This window comes from Tursiops truncatus, chromosome 6 (assembly GCF_011762595.2).
Source record: "Tursiops truncatus isolate mTurTru1 chromosome 6, mTurTru1.mat.Y, whole genome shotgun sequence".
Classification (NCBI taxonomy): Eukaryota; Metazoa; Chordata; class Mammalia; order Artiodactyla; family Delphinidae; genus Tursiops; species Tursiops truncatus.
In genome coordinates, this window is record NC_047039.1 from 78638861 (window position 1) to 78658585 (window position 19725).

At 37.7% G+C, this 19725-nt stretch overlaps 1 protein-coding gene across 3 annotated transcripts in view; it reads left to right on the top strand.

Annotated features, from left to right (window-relative positions):
- LOC101330367 (phospholipid-transporting ATPase FetA-like) overlaps nt 1-19725 on the top strand; it is a 93548-nt gene that overhangs the window by 21244 nt on the left and 52579 nt on the right. The window contains exons 3-5 of one of the 3 annotated variants that reach the window (XM_019949043.3): nt 1360-1437; nt 14882-14940; nt 18912-19025. In XM_019949043.3, the coding sequence (XP_019804602.3) occupies nt 1360-1437; nt 14882-14940; nt 18912-19025 (251 nt within the window). Of the gene's footprint in view, nt 1-1359; nt 1438-14881; nt 14941-18911; nt 19026-19725 lie in introns of those variants that run through there. The other 2 variants (XM_073806253.1, XM_033858231.1) reach the window with 2 other exon arrangements.

The window sequence follows — 19725 nt, forward strand, 5'->3', positions numbered from 1 at the left end:
AGGACTGGGTGCCTAGAGAGTGATGCTATTAGAACTGCTCACGTTCGTTAGGAACACACAGATTCTGTTGACAGAAGAAACAGACCTTAGCTTGGGGTACAAAACTTGCAGCACAAGTGAATTTTTTCGGCCTACACAATATTTAATTTTACTTTTTAAAAACTTTGGATGCTTTTATAGGAAGCATGCACTCACCAATTGGTCACAATGCCCAGCACTTCATTTCTTGTTGTTTTATACCTAACTGCTATTTACTCCCTGGCTCCTAAAGTTATTTGATGCAACTCTGCCTAGATTATTGAAATATGAATTGTATCCTTACTGAGGTCACTTGGGACTCACTGAGGGCAGAACTGGAAGATGCATTCTCATTCCAAAGTGATCACAGTTGCCCAGGAATTTTTTTTTTCTGACAGCCAAACGTCCCTTGGCTGTAAATACTCTTTTACTTAGACTTAACACTCCCCCCCAAAATTATGGATTTTTGTCCCATCTAATCTTGTTTGGGATAATTAAGATGAAAATACATGTAATATTTTCTAATCTTGGCTTATGCATACTTAGTGACTTAGGAGACCTGAAAGAAATTAATTAATTAAAATAAACATACTTTTTTGGCCTTTTTTGAATTGGGTTAAGAATGGAGAGATAGAAGGGTTTTCTGTGTAGCATAGTCATGGGGTTTGATAAAGCATAATTTTCAAAAGGTTAAAAAACATGACTCTCATGTAAATATAAAATGGACAGATGTCACAGATTTTATTTAACTCATTAATTAATGAGGGAACCAGTAAGATGTTAAGACCAGTTCAAATAAAAATTTAGGAGCTGTGTATATATAGGCAATTTCATTAAAAAAAAGTTAAGATTTCTCAATTATATACAAAACTATTTAAAGTCCTAAAGTACATTAATCATAACCTTTGGAGTTATCTTTTCCACCAGAGAGAAAATATTTATATCTATATTAGATGAAAATCTACAAGTTAACTGCTGCCCTATGGGGTTATAGAATAGTCCAACAGAAAACTAATCAAAGGTATAAGCCCAGAACTTCACTAAAAGATCACCCAATAATTTATTTTTCCTGTTTCCAAGTTTCAGCTAATTTTTCTGGCAGATTATAGTTATCAGCTTAGATTTGGTTGCCAGGAAGTGGAATCTGTTTCCCAAGTTTTGAAAATATAACTTTATGATAAGGATGTATGAAATGAATTCTAAAATTTAGCACATGTATTTTAGAGGTAGATTTATTTTGGATTTCAGAGATCAAGTTCCAAGTTTCTTAAACATTCATTTAAGTAAAATGGTATTGGCAATGAGAAATTCTCATTCTAAATTTTTTTATTTCCTTTACAGAAATCCCAGGGAATTTTAACTGGAACTACTCTGCAATGTCTGTATTTGAAAAGGAAAGTGAGGACAAACAAAATGGAGGTAGGTGAACTCTAAGTCTGTATGTCATTATTGTTGCCTGTAAAAAGTGCACACATGCCCGCACATGTGTGTGCACTTGCACGTATGACAGATAAATAGACTGGCCAACCTACCAAACTACCATTTTAGCAAACTGACCAGGAAAGGAAATATACTTTGCAGAAGTAAATACTTTGTACTTACAATTTCAAGCTCCCTTGTTCTGTCATTTGAGAATTCTAATTTGAGTAGTTATACTTGTTCATCTTTTGTTCTTTTATCTGTACTCTTAATTTATTTTGTACTTTTATTTGGAAGTTCATCAGGAAAGCATGTGTTCCTTTTCCTCTCCCCATCCTTCACAACCGCCTCCTGCTAAAAAAGAAGTGGTTAATGTGAAAAGCAGTTGCTGAGGCTAATTAAGTCATCTTTTGCAGACTTTTTGCAGACAGAGCAAGTGGATCTGGCTATGGTGTTAGAGAGGATTTCTGTACCACTTCCGTGCTTTCCTGTGGTGTTTCAAAGTACTAAAAGGAGCTGGGGTAATCACACCCAAGCCACCTTTAAGAATGAAACTGCCTGGCATGAAAAAAGAAATCTTTTTCTAACATAAAATTTTGAGAAAGCAAGCCAGACTGTAGTTCTATATTTAGGCTTCCTTTTGAGGAGTGGAGAAGGTGCAGAGAATGAAATTAGGTCACTGATTTAAGGTCACACTATACCTTCTTTACTTTCTGTCATTATGCAGTTGTCTGATTCCTGGAAGGAGCCCATTCCAAGGGCACAGGCCCTGGTTCTAGGAAGAGGAAGTCAGGGAGCTCCCAACAGAAGGAAAAAGCAAGAAGTCCTCTCCTACTCTCAGAACTGCTGAAAGAGAGAGGGTTGAGGAAAACAGGCTAACTGACCAATTTCTCCTGCATCTTCTTATGAACAGAGAATATGGCAGACAGTGTAAATCAGTGAAGCGAGAACACACCCTCACACCATACACAACAATAAACTCAAAATGGCTTAAAGACTTAAATATAAGACATGACACCATAAAATTCCTAGAAGAGAACATATGCAAAACATTTCTCTGACATAAATCGTAACAATGTTTTCTTAGGTCAGTCTCCCAAGGCAATAGAAATAAAAGCAAAAATAAACAAATGGTACCTAATCAAACTTATAAGCTTTTGCACAGCAAAGGAAACCATAAACAAAATGAAAAGACAACCTACAGACTGGGAGAAAATATTTGCAAACGATGTGACCAACAAGGGCTTAATTTCTAACATATACAAACAGCTTATACAATTCAATAACAACAACCCCAAACAACCCAATCAAAAAGTGGGCAGAAGGTCTAAATAGACATTTCTCCAAAGAAGACGTGCAGATGGCCAGTAGGCACATGAAAAAGATGCTCAGCATTGCTAATTATTAGAGAAATGCAAATCAAAAACTACAGTGAGGTACCACCTCACACCGGTCAGAATGGCCATCATCAAAAAATATACAGATAACAAATGCTGGAGAGGGTGTGAAGAAAAGGGAGCCCTCCAACACTGATGGAAATCTAAATTGGTGCAGCCACTGTGGAAAACCAGTATGGAGGTTCCTCAAATCATTAAAAATTGAGCTACCATATGATCTAACAATCCCACTCCTGGGCATATATCCAGACAAATCTATAATTCAAAAAGATACATGGACCCCTATGTTCATAGCAGCACTATTTACAATAGCCAAGACATGGAAGCAACCTAAACATCCATTGACAGATGAATGGATGAAGAAGATACAGATATATATACACACAATGGAGTATTACTCAGCCATAAAAAAGAATGAAATAATGCCATTTGCAGCAACATGGATGGACCTAGACATTATCATACTAAGTAAAGTAAGTCAGACAGAAAGACAAACATCATATGATATCAGTTATATGTGGAATCTAAAAAAATGATAGAAATGAACTTATTTACAAAACAGAACCAAACACAAACATAGAAAACAAATTTATGGTAACCAAAGTCAGAGGAGGGGGAGGGATAAATTAGGAGTTTGGGATTAGCGATTAGCAGATACACACTACTATATATAAAATAGGTAAATGACAAAGTCCTACTGTATAGCACAAGGAACTATATTCAATATCTTGTAATAAACTATAGTGGAAAAGAATCTGAAAAAGAATATATATACACATATAGCCGAATCATTTTGCTATACACCAGAAACTAACACAACATTGTAGATCAACTATACTTCAACAAATAAATAACTTTTTAAGAAAAGAAAATATAGAGGACAAAATACTTTAGGGAGCAGTAAGTTCAAGGTTAATGAAGAATGTGATAGTCAATAAAGACTGATTAATTTATTCAACAAATATTTATTGATCACCAAATGCCACTGTGCTACATGCTGGCAATACAATAGCCACAAAACTAGACAGAATCCCAGCCCTAATGGAGATTATGGTTTACTGAGGGACAGCCTTTAATTAAGTAATAAGACATTAAATAATAGCACAGAGAAATGTCAAATTATATCGACGGTAAGTGCTAGGAAGTCAAGGTCATATGGGAGGCACAGTGGTTAAGACCGTGGATTCTGGAGCCATACTGTCTAGGTTTGAATCCTAGCTCCACCACTTACTGTTATTTTTGGGAAAATCTCTTAATTTCTTTATGCTACAGCTTCTCATCCATAAAATGGGGCTACCTCATAAGGATGTTGTGAGGATTAAATGAGGTAATATTTGTAAAGCACTGGCACATGGTAAATACTAGGTAAACGTTTATGTAAAAAGTAATTTATAAGAGCTTGGTGCTCCCATTCAGGAAGATAATTAAGAACTTGAATGTTTATACATGTGGTCATTTCAAAAAGTCAAAATTTTTACCAATGAAAAGTAATTGGAACCAGTTTTCTTGGTCTGAATTCCTTCAGATAGGCTAAGTCTACCTACTGCAGTAGAGTTATTGCTTGTGCTGTTTGGAGCAGTGAGCAGTTAATCCTGGTCCATCCTGTTGGCCTGAGTCAACAAAATAACAGTGGCAAAACCAGTATTTGGCAGGTAACTCTGCCCTTTTCCAGGCTATCAGCCTGTTCTGGTTGGAAAACACATAGTACATAGAGTGGATGTGGAGTTGACTTGTTCCAGCATTTTGCTTACCTACTCTCTCCTTTCTATTTTTCACTACTTTCTTAGTTCAACCTCTCACTGTTTCAAGCATTGATTATTGCAGCAATCTTTTAAGTCTTTATTCTGCAATGTGTTCCTCTGTAAATACGTCATATTAATCTTTCTGAAATTCCAGTTTTATCACATTTTTCCCTGCTCAGAATCTTTCTGGGATTCCTTGTCAGCTACTAGATAAAATTTAAGGTCATTAGCCTGCATTAAAAGCCTGACTTTATAGTCTTGTTTCCTCCCTCCTTCAGACTCTTCCTACCTACTGTACTATCATACAACTTGTCTAGTCTCAGTGCTGAAAATTTCATTAAGTTCTTTTTTTCTGCCTAGATACGTGTTCCCTACATCTATCAATATATTGAATCTATATTCATCTTTTAGGTTTAGTGCAAGTCCTCTATGAAGCCTTCTCCAGCAACTCTAGCCACCAGTGCCCCCCACGCCCCTGGCATTATCTTTCCTTCTTGAATTCCTATAGTGCTTGATTTCTATAATTTTTAAAAATAATAGCCTTATTAAGATATCACTTGTCATAAAATTCACCATTTTAAAGCACACAACTCAGTGATTTTCAGTACATTCACAGAATTGTGAACCATGACCATAATTCAATTTTAGAAAATTTTCATCACCCCAAAAGAAACCCTGTACCCGTTAGGAATCACTCCCAATTCCCCCCACCTCCAGCCACTGGCAACCACTAATCTATTTTCTATCCGTATGGACTTGTCTATTCTACACATGATATATGCATAATATATACACATATATATAGAATCAAGTAATATGTAGCCTTTTGTGACCGGCTTCTTTCACTTAATGTTTTCAAGGTTCATGCATATTGTAGCATATATTAGTACCTCATTCCTTTTTATGGCTGAATATCATTTCATTGTATGGGCACACGACTATTTGTTTATCTGTTCATCAGTTGATAGATATTTACATTGTTTCCACTTTTTGGCTATTATAAACAATGCTGCTATAAACATTTATGTACAAGTTTTTGTGTGGACTTCAATTCTCTTGGGTTTCTACAATTCATTGTAAATCTTATTAATATCCTGCCTTGAACTTTTACTTTACTGTTTTGCATATATGTTGAGTTTATCTACTAAGTTATCTACCTAGCCCAGTGCCTACAGAGTTCCCTCTGTCCTGGAGAGTTTACAAGCTTGTCCCATTTATTATACTTCTCCTTTCCCTCAGCTTTACCACCCATACACATATATTGATACAAATATCATCATTGTTATCATCACCACTACCACAACACAACAGTAAAAATTATTAATAAGTATTGATAGGTAGTTAAATAATACTAGGTAGTAAATTCAAAAGGGTGAGATACACTTGTATGTATTGACATGGAAAGATCTACAATACATATTATGAAAAGAAAAAAGCAACTAGCAGAGCAATACATATAGTAGCATCTCATTTGTTTAACAAACACATATAGGTGTTTGTGTATATGTATATGTTTGTAAGTAAATACTCTAAGGAAGGGACCCCCAAAGGATATACGCCAATCTGTTAACAGTGGTTTCCTTAGGAAAGGGAGAAGGCGTGGGAAAGGAAACTTTATATTTTTTCTCTCTATATTTTTGAGTTTGGATCTTTTACAGGTAAAATATGTTTGCTTTACTTTGGTGATTTGAAAAATAATTAAAGAAAAAAGTGTAATCGCAAAGGAAAAAAACTAAGTTGGAGAAACTAGAAAGAAAGGACAGAAGAAGAAATAGTACGAAGGAAGAGGGCATAGATATTGCAGCATGTAGGGCAGAAAATTAATCAGAGCCTTAGTAATAGAATCCTATGCAACACCACATCTAAATAAACACAAAAAAATAGACATCAATGTTGCACAACTCTGTGAACATAACAAACACCATTGAATTGTACATTTTATTTTAAACACATGCATGTATAGAATGTACATTATATCTCAATAAAGTTATTTAAAATAAAACAGACATCTAAAATTTTTAGAGCTAGTTTCTAGAATTCTGTTTATTTAGAAAATTTAAAGCAACAATTGAATTAATTTGTAGGAACTTTTCTTGACCTCAGTAAAAGTCAGGGTAGCCAGATAAAATACATGATTCCCAGTTAAATTTGAATTTTAGTAAACAATGAATAGTTTTTTAGTGTAAGTATGCCCCATGTAATATTTGGGACATATTTTGTTTTTGTATTTTTATTTGCTAAATCTGGCAATGCTAAACAAAGGGAATTAAATTTTGAATCTTTTATAGTTAAATTGTTTCTTTGGCATCACCAGGGTTTGCTCTTAGGTCCAGCTTTGTGTGAATGGCATTTTGTTTCTGATGGCCTTTATCATAACTTTCCCAACCTCTCATCTCCTATCCCAAGGAAGGTTTTATGATTGAGAAGCACTGAAAGTGATGTCTAGTAGTTCAGTCAAACATGATGGTTTTTACCTTTACCACATTGATGAGAAATCATTAGTTCTACATTTCAAATGAGGTCAGAATGGTAAAGCACCACTCTCAACTCCCATCTCCCAGTTGATGTTTCTGTCAGCTTCTCCCTTGGAGAGGAAAGGGGAAAAAAACGAAGGTCTCCAAGAGGAGTAGGGTGAGGGGACTTTGGTTTTGAGCACATTCTGAATTGTGTCAGCCAAATCAATCTTGTATGACATCCTGTTAATAAATGAGGGTTTACTTTTTTTTTTTTTTTTTTTTTGCTTTTTACTATCTTTCTTTTCTTTAGTGTCTTGTCCTTTGAGCAATTCTAGTCTTGTTCTGCTAAACTTGGACAGAAGAATTAGTGAAGCTACAGAGGATGATCAGAGGCATGGTAACAGGAGCGCTACAGTAGTTCAAGAACTAGAATTTTCATGACCTTCAAGGTTTTAGAGAGCTTCCTCTCCAGGTTGTTTTTGACACTGCAACTCTACTCACCCTCTTCAGTCATGCTGATTATCCTCCTGTTTGCTGACCTTAGAAAGATCAACAAAGAATTAGTCTTAGCTGGGGTTTCTCTTTCAGTCCAGCTGTTCTGTGATAATATAGATACTCCCACAAGGAGGAGGAGGTGATTATTCTCCTTTGGAGGGGTTTGGACAGAAATCTGACCATGATTCAACAGAATGTGTTTCTAAGCATCTATTCATTTGTGTGCTTGTTCATTCAACAAATTTGTGTTAAATCCAGGGCCTAATGCTGAGCTAACCAGTGGGATACAGAGATTTAAAGAAAAGAAAAAAGTAAAAAAGACATGGTCTCTATCTTTAAGGAGGTCTTTGTTTAGTGGGAGAAGATGGTATTAGAAGTATTATAAATGAGCTGAATGTAAACCATGAGACATAGCAATGGGTAGACTGAACCAGAAACACGTAATGAAATGGTGATGAGACAGCAAATTAGTTACTGCCTCTTCCGCAGGACCGCTGACCCTGGACTTTCCCATGATGACTCTCAGCTATGTCATTTAGCTATTCTTCATACCATTCTTTAGATAGAAATATCATCTGGTGACTGCACTCAAGATATCTTAGAGATGCAGTCTGGAGAGATGAAATATAAATGTTCTTGTGTACCCAAGACTGGAAGCCATATGGGCAGCTAAATCAACTGATAGCTATAATGTTCCCATTATGCTTTTTGACTACTAGGATAAATTGTGATCATTTGGAATCTAAGAAATTCCAGAATTCCTACTGTAAATTGATTCCAACTAATCTGAGCAGAAATTCCAGAACTTGGTCAGTTATCCTTCCCCTGGCACTCTCTTCACTGATTTTTAGAGATGGGTAAGTTTCAGTCATACGCATTAAGTGACTTGGGTGAAATCACCTAGGCCTGTTGATCTAGAATGACAGCAGGGGGTTATTGCTGAGTTTCTCTCACCAGCACCTGGGCTTCCTTGATCTGGGAGTCTGGTGGTGTAAGGAGAGGGGACCTTGACTAATCCCCTGGTTAGAGACTTGCACTCCTAAAGGCCATCTCACTGCTCTTCTGTCTTTAGTTGGAAAATCCTATTTGTGATTGCTTTCCCACTGTGAGCAAGGAGGTATTTGCTCAGAACCTCCTAAGACTGATTGCCTCCTGACCACCTGGCCTGACTTCCTTTTTCTCCCTCCCTCCTTCTTCCTCCTGCTTCTTTTTCTTTCTGTGTGCCACTTTTTCCAGTTCCCTCTTACAGAGCCCATTTTCCTTTTTAGTTTCTGCCATTTCCTTCTCTGGGTGCATCTCCAATTTTCTGTAGCTTTAACTCCTAAAACTTGAGATTGGATTACATCAAGATTGCATAAGAGCTATGTTTTTCACTCTAGCATTTGATTCAAAACTCTTAAGTACATACTTAGAGGCTTCTCCTACTTTGACACTTCTCTCCTACTAACATCCCACCAAGGGATTTTCCATCACTAGACTGTGGCTTTTGTACCCTTTCTTCTTTACTGGCTGAGTCAGCTTAGTATATCCACAGGAGATAGCTGAAAGTTCAAACTCTACTTTGAGCACAGACAACTGTATCAGTGATCCTTGTGGAATCTCCTTGACATAGCATAAGATAAAGGACAAAAAAATATCATTTAATGAGTACTTTTGATGTGTCAGGTATTATGTAGACAGTTTATGAGTACCATCTCATTTAACCCTCATATTAGCAGATAAGGTAGATTTTACTATCCCGTTTTACACATGAGGAAACTAAAGCCCAGAGATGGAAAATGACTTGCCCTAAGTCACTTAACAGTTTAGTCACAAAGCCCAGTCTAGAACTGCTAAAATTTTCTGAGCATTTTTTGATGTATTGGGAATTGTTCTTAAGTGTTTTGCATGCCTCAATTTATTAATCCTCACAATAACTTTATGAGTAGGTATTATTATCATTCATTTTACAGATGAAGAAAATGAGTCTCAGAAAGGTTAAGTAACTTCCTCAAGGCTATGTAGCTGGTGAGTGAAAGACTGAGATTTGAACCCTGGAAGTCTGACTCAATTGTCCATGTTCTTTTTTTTTTTTAATTGAAATATAGTTTATTTACAATATTGTGTTAGTTTTAGGTGTACAGCAAAGTGATTCAGTTATATATATTTTTTCAGATTATTTTTCCATTATAGGTTATTACAAGATATTGAATATGGTTCCTATGTTCTTTTTCTTTTTAATATAAATTTATTTATTTTTGGCTGCGTTGGGCCTTCGTTGCTGCCCGCAGGCTTTTTCTAGCGGCAGTGAGCAGGGTCTACTCTTCGTTGTGGTGCGCAGGCTCCTCATTGTGGTGGCTTCCCTTGTTGCGGAGCACGGGCTCTAGGCGTGCAGGCTTTAGTAGTTGTGGCTCGCAGGCTCCAGAGCACAGGCTCAGTAGTTGTGGTGCACGAGCTTAGTTGCTCTGTGGCATGTGGGATCTTCCCGGTCCAGGGCTCGAACCCATGTCCCCTGCATTGGCAGGCAGATTCTTAACCACTGCGTCACCAGGGAAGTCCCGAGTTCCTATGTTCTTAACCACTGTGGAAGCCTGCCATGTTTATAACTCTAAGTCAACTGCACATTTTATAATACCAAGTTGCCTTGCTTCGCCAAGATGTCTGACCCTTTCATTTCAGTGATTTTTACCACCCTCAGGCCAGCTCCCAGCACAGGTCCTTGTGAAACCAGGCCTTCGCTGAACAGGCTGTAGACTCAACCCTTAGTTCCCAATGAAGGATGCATTTTCCACAGTCACCAGAGGCTAGAGCTAGGTGTTTGTCCCCTTGAATTCCATAGCCATGACTACTTCAACTAGACCATCTCCTAGACTCTCCTTGTCTAAGCTAATTTTCAATCTTCTGTAGCTCTAACCTCTCATCCATAATTCACATTTTGTCACTCTTGTTTCAGCCAAACAGAAATAAACTTTGAATTAACAAAGTGTTGGGGAAAACACTTGGTCATCCCAGTCTTTTCTCAACAATATTCACAAGCCCTAGGGAATCTTGAATTAATCTTTCATTATCTCATCCAAAAATTTTTTCTGCCTTTATTATCTCAAACATGACTTGCTACCTTCTTTCCTTAAGCTTGTCTTCTTTTTCTCTCGGACTTTTAGTTTCTTCTCCTAGATGCTTGTGCAAACTGAAGTTTTAACCACTTTTCTCATTGTTCCTGCTTTTCCTTTTTTTAGAGGCATCTTATGAAAACCAACTTTATAGCCTTCAGTTGCTCTTCCCTTCCTGGTGAAAATCCTACTTTCCTTCTTCTTTCCTTTTCTTTCATAGCAGGTCGGGGATCAAAGAGCCAGAACTAGGTGTTGGTTAATGCCGTCCCCAACTTAGAAGTCTCCATCTGTCTCCACCAACTCAGGCTCTGAACTTTGGGATCTACCTGCTTTACTTTACTCCGAAACTCAAAGAGGGACGTATGTATTTAGTTGTTTTGCAGAGCCTCAACTCCACGTATCCCTTGGGGTTGCTGGGCTTAGAGAGAATAGCCTGTTGCACCCAGATAAATTGCTGGGAAAACCTGTTAGACCTTTATTAAGTTAAAAAAATAGTTAGTGATATCTAGGATTAAATTTAATAAGAAATGTGAAATTCAGTAAGAAAATATTAGAACTTTATCAAGAGGCATAAAATAATATTTTTGAATAAATTGAGGGGCTGTGCTGGTCTGTTGGGTATGGTTGGAGGGGCAAATGGCATGAGAGAGACTGATTTTATTCACCAATGCCTGAGCAAATTGAGCATGAACATAGTAGAAAAGTAGCCTGCTTATGGATTGGAAATCTCAACGTCAGTCGAAACACCAGTACTACCCTGGTACTCTGCCCTAATCAGTCAGCCATCTGGGCCCCTGAGAAAGTCCCTGCAGAAAGAGTATAGGTCATGCAGCAGCTCTACATCCTAGACACAGCTAAATTATCTGAGCCATACATGTTCCACTGCTTTGGATAACCTAAGTTATAATGGTTAGCAGAAGCTGTTGTATCACCAGATTGTAAATAAGCCACTAACTAGTCAAAACAGAGTACAAAACAAAACATCCTATCAGTCCCATCTCAACTTCCCCTCTCTTTATTCAGCTAATCCTAGTAATCACAAGAATGAAACAAGAAAGAAATACACTAGTGCAGGAGAACAAACTATAAGCTGCATAGCTGGGTGGTAAACTAGCCCAGGGAAGACTTATAGCCACTTGTTTATGTATTGCTAGCAAGCTGATTGTACAGACATGATCATCATGCACAAAGAAATGGCTTCCTGGGGTCACACCAGTCTCCCTCCAGGGATGTAGTATGCTACTGGATGGGGGACTAATAGTGCAAAAAGGTCAACTCTCTCCAGATTAATCTGTGTAATTTCCAAATCTGTGTACTCAAATCCTGAGTAAAAGGAGGTAAACATCCCAGTTTCACCTTTCCTACAATTTGTGCAAATCTCTGAACTTCAAGCACTGCCCATTGTGCAGACTTTGGCCCCTTATATTTTCTGTAAGAAATTTAGTCTTGTGCTGATTTCATGATGTTTAGTCATTTTTGCTGACAACCAGAGGAGGAATAAAGGAAATTACATGAAGAACTATAAAAGTCCCTGTCTTATCATTGGCTCTTTCCTCAGCTTTCAGAAGTCTACCATCTTAGCCCCCTGAGGAAAGAAGTGTGATTTTCCAGACCTGACTGTTCTTCCCATGGGAGGTAGCTCTGCCTTTTCTAATAACCCACTTTCACTCTATCCACAGAATTTTAGTGAATAAAATTTTATTTGTCTTCATCTCTAGTCAAAACTCTAATCTTGGGGCTTCCCCGGTGGCGCAGTGGTTAAGAATCCTCCTGCCAATGCAGGGGACACGGGTTCGTGCCCCGGTCCAGGAGGATCCCACATGCCGCCGGAGCATCCAAGTGCATGCGCCACAACTGCTGAGCCTGCACTACTCTGGAGCCCGTGAGCCACAACTACTGAGTCCACGTGCCACAATTACTGAAGCCCGCATGCCTAGAGCCCGTGCTCCACAACAAGAGAAGCCACCGCCATGAGAAGCCCACGCATTACAACGAGGAGTAGTCCCTGCTCACCACAACTAGAGAGAGTCCATGCACAGCAGTGAAGATTCAACACAGCCAAAAATAAATAAATGAAATAAATTTATTTAAAAAAAAAAAACTCTAATCTTGAGCAAACTGGACAAAATGATTCTGAAGTTTATCTAGAAGAGAAAATAGACAAGAGTAGCCAAGAAGTCTTCTTTAAAAAAGAAGACTTGCTATCCTATATTAAAAGTTACATAATTTAAAAGATGAATGGAAGGACGGATAAATTAAGAGTATGGGATTAACAAATAAAAACTACTATACATAAAATAAGCAACAAGGATTTACTGTATAGCACAGGGAATTATATTAAATATCTTGTAATAGCTATAATGGAAAATAATCTGAAAAAAATATATATGTGTAACTGAATAATTTTGCTGTACACCTGAAACTAACACAATATTGTAAACCAACTGTACTTCAATTTAAAAAAAATATTTTTAAAGATGGATAGAACAACGGAACTTAATAGAAAACCCAGAATTATATTCAATATGTTAGAATTTAGTACATTATAAAAATGACATTTAAAACCAGAGTGGGATAAAATATTTGCAAATCACATATCTGATAACTGATTTCTATTCAGAATAGATAAAGAATGCATAGCTCAGTGATTAAAAAGATAATTAACCCAGTTTAAAAATGGGCAAAGAATCTGAATAGACATTTCTCCAAAGAAGATATATAGGACTTCCCTGGTGGCGCAGTGGTTAAGAATCCGCCTGCCAATGCAGGGGACACGGGTTCAATCCCTGGTCTGGGAAGATCCCACATGCCATGGAGCAACTGAGTCTGTGTGCCACAACTACTGAGCCAGCGCTCCAGAGCCCGTGAGCCACAACTACTGAGCCCTCACGCCACAACTACTGAAGCCCGCACACCCTAGAGCCCATGCGCTGCAACTACTGAGCCCACGTGCTGCAACTACTGAAGCCTGTGCACATAGAGGCTGTGCTCCGCAACAGGAGAAGCTACTGCAATGAGAAGCCCACGCACTGCAACAAAGAGTAGACCCCGCTCGCTGCAACTAAAGACCTCAGGCAGCAACAAAGACCGAACACAGCCAAAATTAATTAATTAATTTAAAATTTCCTTTCTCATTAAAAAAACAAAACAAATCAAAAAAAGAAGGTATATAAATTGTTCAATAAAACACATGAAAAGATACTCAATGTCACCATTAGTCATTATGAACATGCAAATCAAAATCACAATGAGATATTACTTCATATCCACTAAGATGGTTAAAATAAAAAACAGTCAATAACAAGTGTTGGCAAGGATATGGAGAAATTGGAATTCTCATACATTGTCAGTGAGAATGTAAAATAGTGCAACTGCTGTGAAAACCTTTTTGGCAGTTCCTCAAAATGTTAAAACTAGAGTTACCATATGACCCAGCAATTCTACTCCTATGTTTATACCCAAGAGAAATGAAAACATGTTCACATAAAAAGTCGTATGTGAGTGTTCATAACACAGGGCCTGACACCAGCTAAGAACTCAGTAAATGCTTGTTGAATCAATGAAGAATCGAAGAGGCTGTAGGAATGTTTTATTCAGGACAGAAAGATCTATTGATAATATACAGTTTTAATACTTTTCATAACATGATAATGGGCTACTTGTAATAGTTTGTAACACCTATGTGTTTTGATGTGATGATTTTGTATGTGGTGTTGTTATCAGGCTGACTCCACTAAATTGCAAGTCCCTTGAAGTCAGGACTCTGCCTTACTCATCTTTTTATCTCCCCACAGCATCCAGCACACTGGTTTCTGTGCAGTAGATGCTCAGTAATTATTTATTAATTCAAATTTAGTCAAGCAAGTTTAGGAAAGGCTGCCTTAGAATGAACCTCAGATATCTTAAACTATGGCTCTGTAATTAACTTATGAAGGAGAACTGGGTTTCTGTGTTTGGCAGTAATGTTGGTGCACACCAGCTTGTTGTCTGTGGAAACATAATCTAGGATTACTAGAAGCATTAATGGTGGAGAACTCCTCAGAAGTTACTTGTCCTCTTTCCTCTAGAAAGCTTCAACAAACACTTTAGGGTTTCTATTTTTATTGTATTTCTTGATTCTTTGAATAAAGAGACAAAATCCTATTTGTGGGCAGATACCCTCAGTGAGAAAGTGTGAGAAGCTAGTGAAGTCTTCATTAGCAGCCAGCATCCCAGGCTGATCTACAGAGGGGCATCCTTCTCATCATTTCTCTCTTCTTTTTCAGAACAAGAGAGGTATCTGCAAGCCAACAACAGAGAATTTAACAGTCTGTTCGGATATCCGGTGAGTATCAGGTCTCTAGCTATTTCAGGAGGGGGCTGGTATTTTCCTCTAATAATCCCCGTTGTCAGTGAGGCAGGAAATTCTTTGTAGATGTAGATTCTACAACATAGGTTCTACTTTCTTTCAAGCTCCTATACAATGAGGGCTGGTACAGTGAGGGCTCAGAAACCAAATTAATACGGTGACCTAGACTCAGGGGAGAATGTGTCTCAAATTTTGGGTTTTATATATATCTTCTAGAAAAGAAATATTGTAGCTTGCACAAATGAAAGCATAGTTCTACAACTTCCTTTTTTCACTTAGACATCTCTCTATGACAATATGTGTAGACCTTCCTAATTCATTTAATAGCAGCATAGTTTTCCATTGTATCAATATACCTTAATTTATTCAACCAGTTTCTTATTATCATTTTAAATGTCTCCATTTATATGCAGGTGTCCCCTCCAAAAAAATTTCTCCAGTGTTTTGCTATGATAAATGGTCCTAAGTGAACACCATTATACTACATATACTTCAGCACATTTGTGTGAATATACATTATGAGAGTTTCCTTGAAGTGAATTGGCTGGGTCAAAAGGAAAACACATTAAAATTTTTGATACATATTGCCAGATTGCCCTCTAAAAAGATTATATCCATTTATATTTCTACCTATAGTAAAGACTGCTCACTTCTCCATATTCCTGCCAAACTTGATATTATCAATCTTTTTTATCTTTGCCAGACTCTTAGATGAAAAATGACATTTTGTTATCTATCTTTCCTTAATTTTGAGTGACAGCAATAATCTCTTCATGTTAATTAGCCTTTGTATTTCTTTTTATGGAAACTACTGTTAATGATCTTTGCCCATTTTCTACTGGATTCTTTTTTCACTTTTTAATTTATTTATAAATAAGTAACTCATAAAAAGATATATGTTTAAAAGTCATGCTCCAACACCCTATTCTTGCCCTCATCTCTGCTCGCTATAGGGAACCACTTTTATTAGTTTCTTGTGTATTCAGCAGTGCTTCTTTGTGCAAATAAAGCAAATACAAATATATATTCTCATTTTCCCACTTTCTTAAACTATTCTGAACCTTATCAGTATATCCTGGAGATGTTTTCATAATTATAATTTCATGATAGCTTTTTCCTTCTTTTTTCAACTGCATAGTATTTCCTAGGCAGATTTAGCATCGTTTATGTAACCATTTCCTTTTAAATTGACATTGGATTGTTTCCAATCTTTTATAATTACAAGCAATTTTTACATATATGTTACTTTGTGCACATGTAGATATATATATATATAGTGCTATAAGTGTATAATATATATACATAGATATACATATTTGTAGTCTCTGTAGGATATTTATGATTTCTGAGTTAGAGAGGCTCTGGATAATAACAATATTTAGGATATGGCCATGGGAACAGGTTTCCCCCTCTCTACCTTCTAGAGCTACATAAGAAGCTCTATGGTGCAGTAAAACTAGGTTTTGGCATCAGACAGACCTGAGTTTGAACACAGCTCTAGTCTTTACTAACCTTGTATCCTTAGGCACATTATTTAACTTCTTTTCTTCAGTTCCCTCATCTATAAAAAGAGCATAATAATGTTCACCATACATGGTGATTGTTAGAGTTAAATATGGTTGTGAAAAAAAAATGTCAGTTTTCTTTCATCAAGAAACTATTACCCCTTGACAAAAGGGTACAAGTTTCACTCATCTCTGTAACTACTGTTCCCATCACAATATTTGGCACATAAATGGCATTCAATAAACATATGCTGGATAGCTGATGAATAAATAAACAGGTTTGACTATTATGTACTTAACAACCATTTCATTTCCCTGCCTATCCATTGCTCATTTTCATCCTATTTCTCTAATTACTTCCATTCCTATTCCTTTTCCTCTTCTCAATCCCCTAACTACTGATTCTCATTATATACTTGGCCTTCTGTTCTCTATACCCCGCTTTAGCAGTCAAACAGGTACCCCTGCCCAAATAAATAAATAGCCCAAACCAAAATCTGCCACCTCTATCATGCCAAAAGAACCAAACACTGAGGAATTTCATAGTTAAGCAGATGTTCTACATTCTTGAGATATTGCTTCTGGTTTGACATTTAAGAGTAGAACAAAACACTCTAGTTGCCAAGTTAGTAAAGAAGTACTGCTATATTTATCTTGAACAGAATCGGGATAGCTTTTGTCTTTGTTTTCTAAGCAAATGCTACCCAAATGAATAGAAACCTGAAATACATTAACTATAAAATCAAATGGAAAATCAGTAATGAAAGCCAGCTGCTTCAGTAAGGCAAAAGATCAAAAGAACTTTGGATCCAAGTATCAGAGTCATCTGGACTTAGACACCAAGAAATTCAGAGTATCTTATGATCCAAGAAAACTATTTCTATGTTAGAATAACCTACTCTCAGAGCTAGAAAGGACCGTAGAGGTCATTTAGTTAGAACTCCTTTCAAGACATACCTGTGAGCTCTCCAGGATAGATCTTGTTTAACTCTTTTTCAGCCTCTGCTAGTATAGCCCATAATAGAGCTGTGAACAGAGCAAACCTTGAGAAATATATAGTGTTTGATTGATCATTAATTGGAAAATCATGGAGAAACACGAAGGAAATCCTAGGTTTAACTTGGATCTTTAAACTCCTAAGTGCTAAAATGTTTGACCAGCTTCCCTTCCCTAGGGAAATAGACCTTAGGCAAGGCTTGACTGGGTAGCCTATCTAGCCTTCCAAGGCAAGTTTTAGCCTTAGTACAGAATGATGTTGGTTCTCTGACAGAAGAGTTCAGATGTCTTCCCAAGGTAGGACCCAGCAAGAGATTCTTCACACTTGAGCAGTATCTGTATTTCAGGACTGCAGGTGGGTTTATTCTTTCATTAGGCCCTATAGATGGAGATGGTGGGGGGAGAAGCCCTGTCCTTAGGGGATTATTTGGTCTCATTCTTCTGCTTTTCTTGAGCTCTTAGATCCAAACTCTCACATCTTAGGTCAAACGACTGAAGACCCCAAAGTAGAAAGTAAGATGGTCTTGTCAACATCTTGAGATCAGGATTGAAGAGGTAGCAAGTTCCCATTTTCACTCAGCAAAATAATAGCTTAGATGCAGGCCAAAACTATTCAGACCTCTGTCAGGACAGTTAAGGGGCAAGTGAGTCTCCAATGCTGAGAGCAACCAGTGTAGGAACCTTCAGTGGGCTAAGGTTGAAAGACAATAATTTGCTTTTGGCATCTGATATCCTTCAGCATTGAAAGCAACATGTAAAGGCACAACAAAATGGGATTGCCAGGCTAAGAAAAGCTTCACTAGAGAGCTCTGAGTAGAGCTAACACAAATGGCAAACTTGCCTGCTGTTTAGAGCTGAGAAGGACCTTGGGTCATAGGGTAAGATGAAACTGAAAGATTTCTGATTCTAAGAAAAAAAAAGCATTTGGATGGCTGTACAAGTGAACTGGGGCTCAGGGGACAGCACAATCTCAACTCTGCAAGTAACTGTGTGGTCTTGGGCAAATAAATTAACCTCAGTGCCTCAATTTCTGCGTCCTCAAAAGTTGGTAGTATATTACTCCCTTCATATGGTGGTTGTGAGAATTAAATAAGTTGCTCCATATAAAATGCTTAGAAGAGTGCCTTACACATAGTAACTATTCAATAAGTGTAAGTTTTTATTGCTGTTGATTTTATTATCATCATTATTATCAATGGCATCAATAAACAAAGAATTCTATTCAGGGCATAAATAAATCCTGCCCCTCCTAAAAATGTCCCATATTGATCAGCTCTGCCAACTTTGCATACTCTAGGCCTCTCTAGGCCTCAAAGAAAAGCGCCCCACTATGTTGGGGAGCTGTGGCTTTTTCCTGTTTCATGAAGTGGTCTTGGTCCTTTTTGTTAAGACTGGGAGGTGGGGTCTTTCATTCGTCTAATTGTGCTTGTGTTCTTTTACTCACAGAACAATAGCATCAAGACCTCAAAATATAATGCCTTTAACTTCTTGCCTATGAACCTGTTTGAACAGTTCCAGAGACTTGCAAATGCATATTTCCTCTTTTTGCTTTTCCTACAGGTATTGCCTTTTAGGGCCTTTTCCACAAAGTATTTTATCAGCCTCTCTGGGGTCAGGTTATGTAATCAGTTCTTCTCCTCCTTAAACTGAGAGATGTCTTCTCTCTTTAGATAACAGGCAAATGGATGGCTGGAGTCTCAGGCCAGTCTCCTAGAGTAGCTGTGGTCAGGATTAGCCAGGGTGAAACAAGCCTCTACAAGAGGAAGGGGACAAGGTCGCCAAGTCCCGAGTAAGGGGTGCTCCCTCATCATGGCTGCACGGCCACAGTTCAGCTTAACCATAAAAGGCCACAGACTTGACTCTTCACCCCAACCTCAGCTGCCATCCCATTCCTCCTTCTTTTCCCAGCCTCCCTGACAGAAAGTTAACACACAGGAGTGCTGAGGGAGGAGAATGGTTTAGAACACAAGCACAGGGCAAGGAAGCAGAGCGGAGTAGGCACAAGTTGGGAGAGAGAGACGGATCATCTCATTTCTCCTTGTGCTGGAGGGGTGTGGGAGGTTATGTGGTTTTCCTGTGTCCACTCTTACAGCCCTACCCCCAGCACCTTCATTATCAGAGGAGAAATGGCTCTTTGCCATCAAGACAAGGGTATTAGAGTTCAGGACAGATACATAGCAATTTACCATCTCCTCTTCTTTAATCCTTTCTTAGGAGGTGTTTCCTGATTTTTGGGTGGTTGTCTGGAGGCTACAACAAT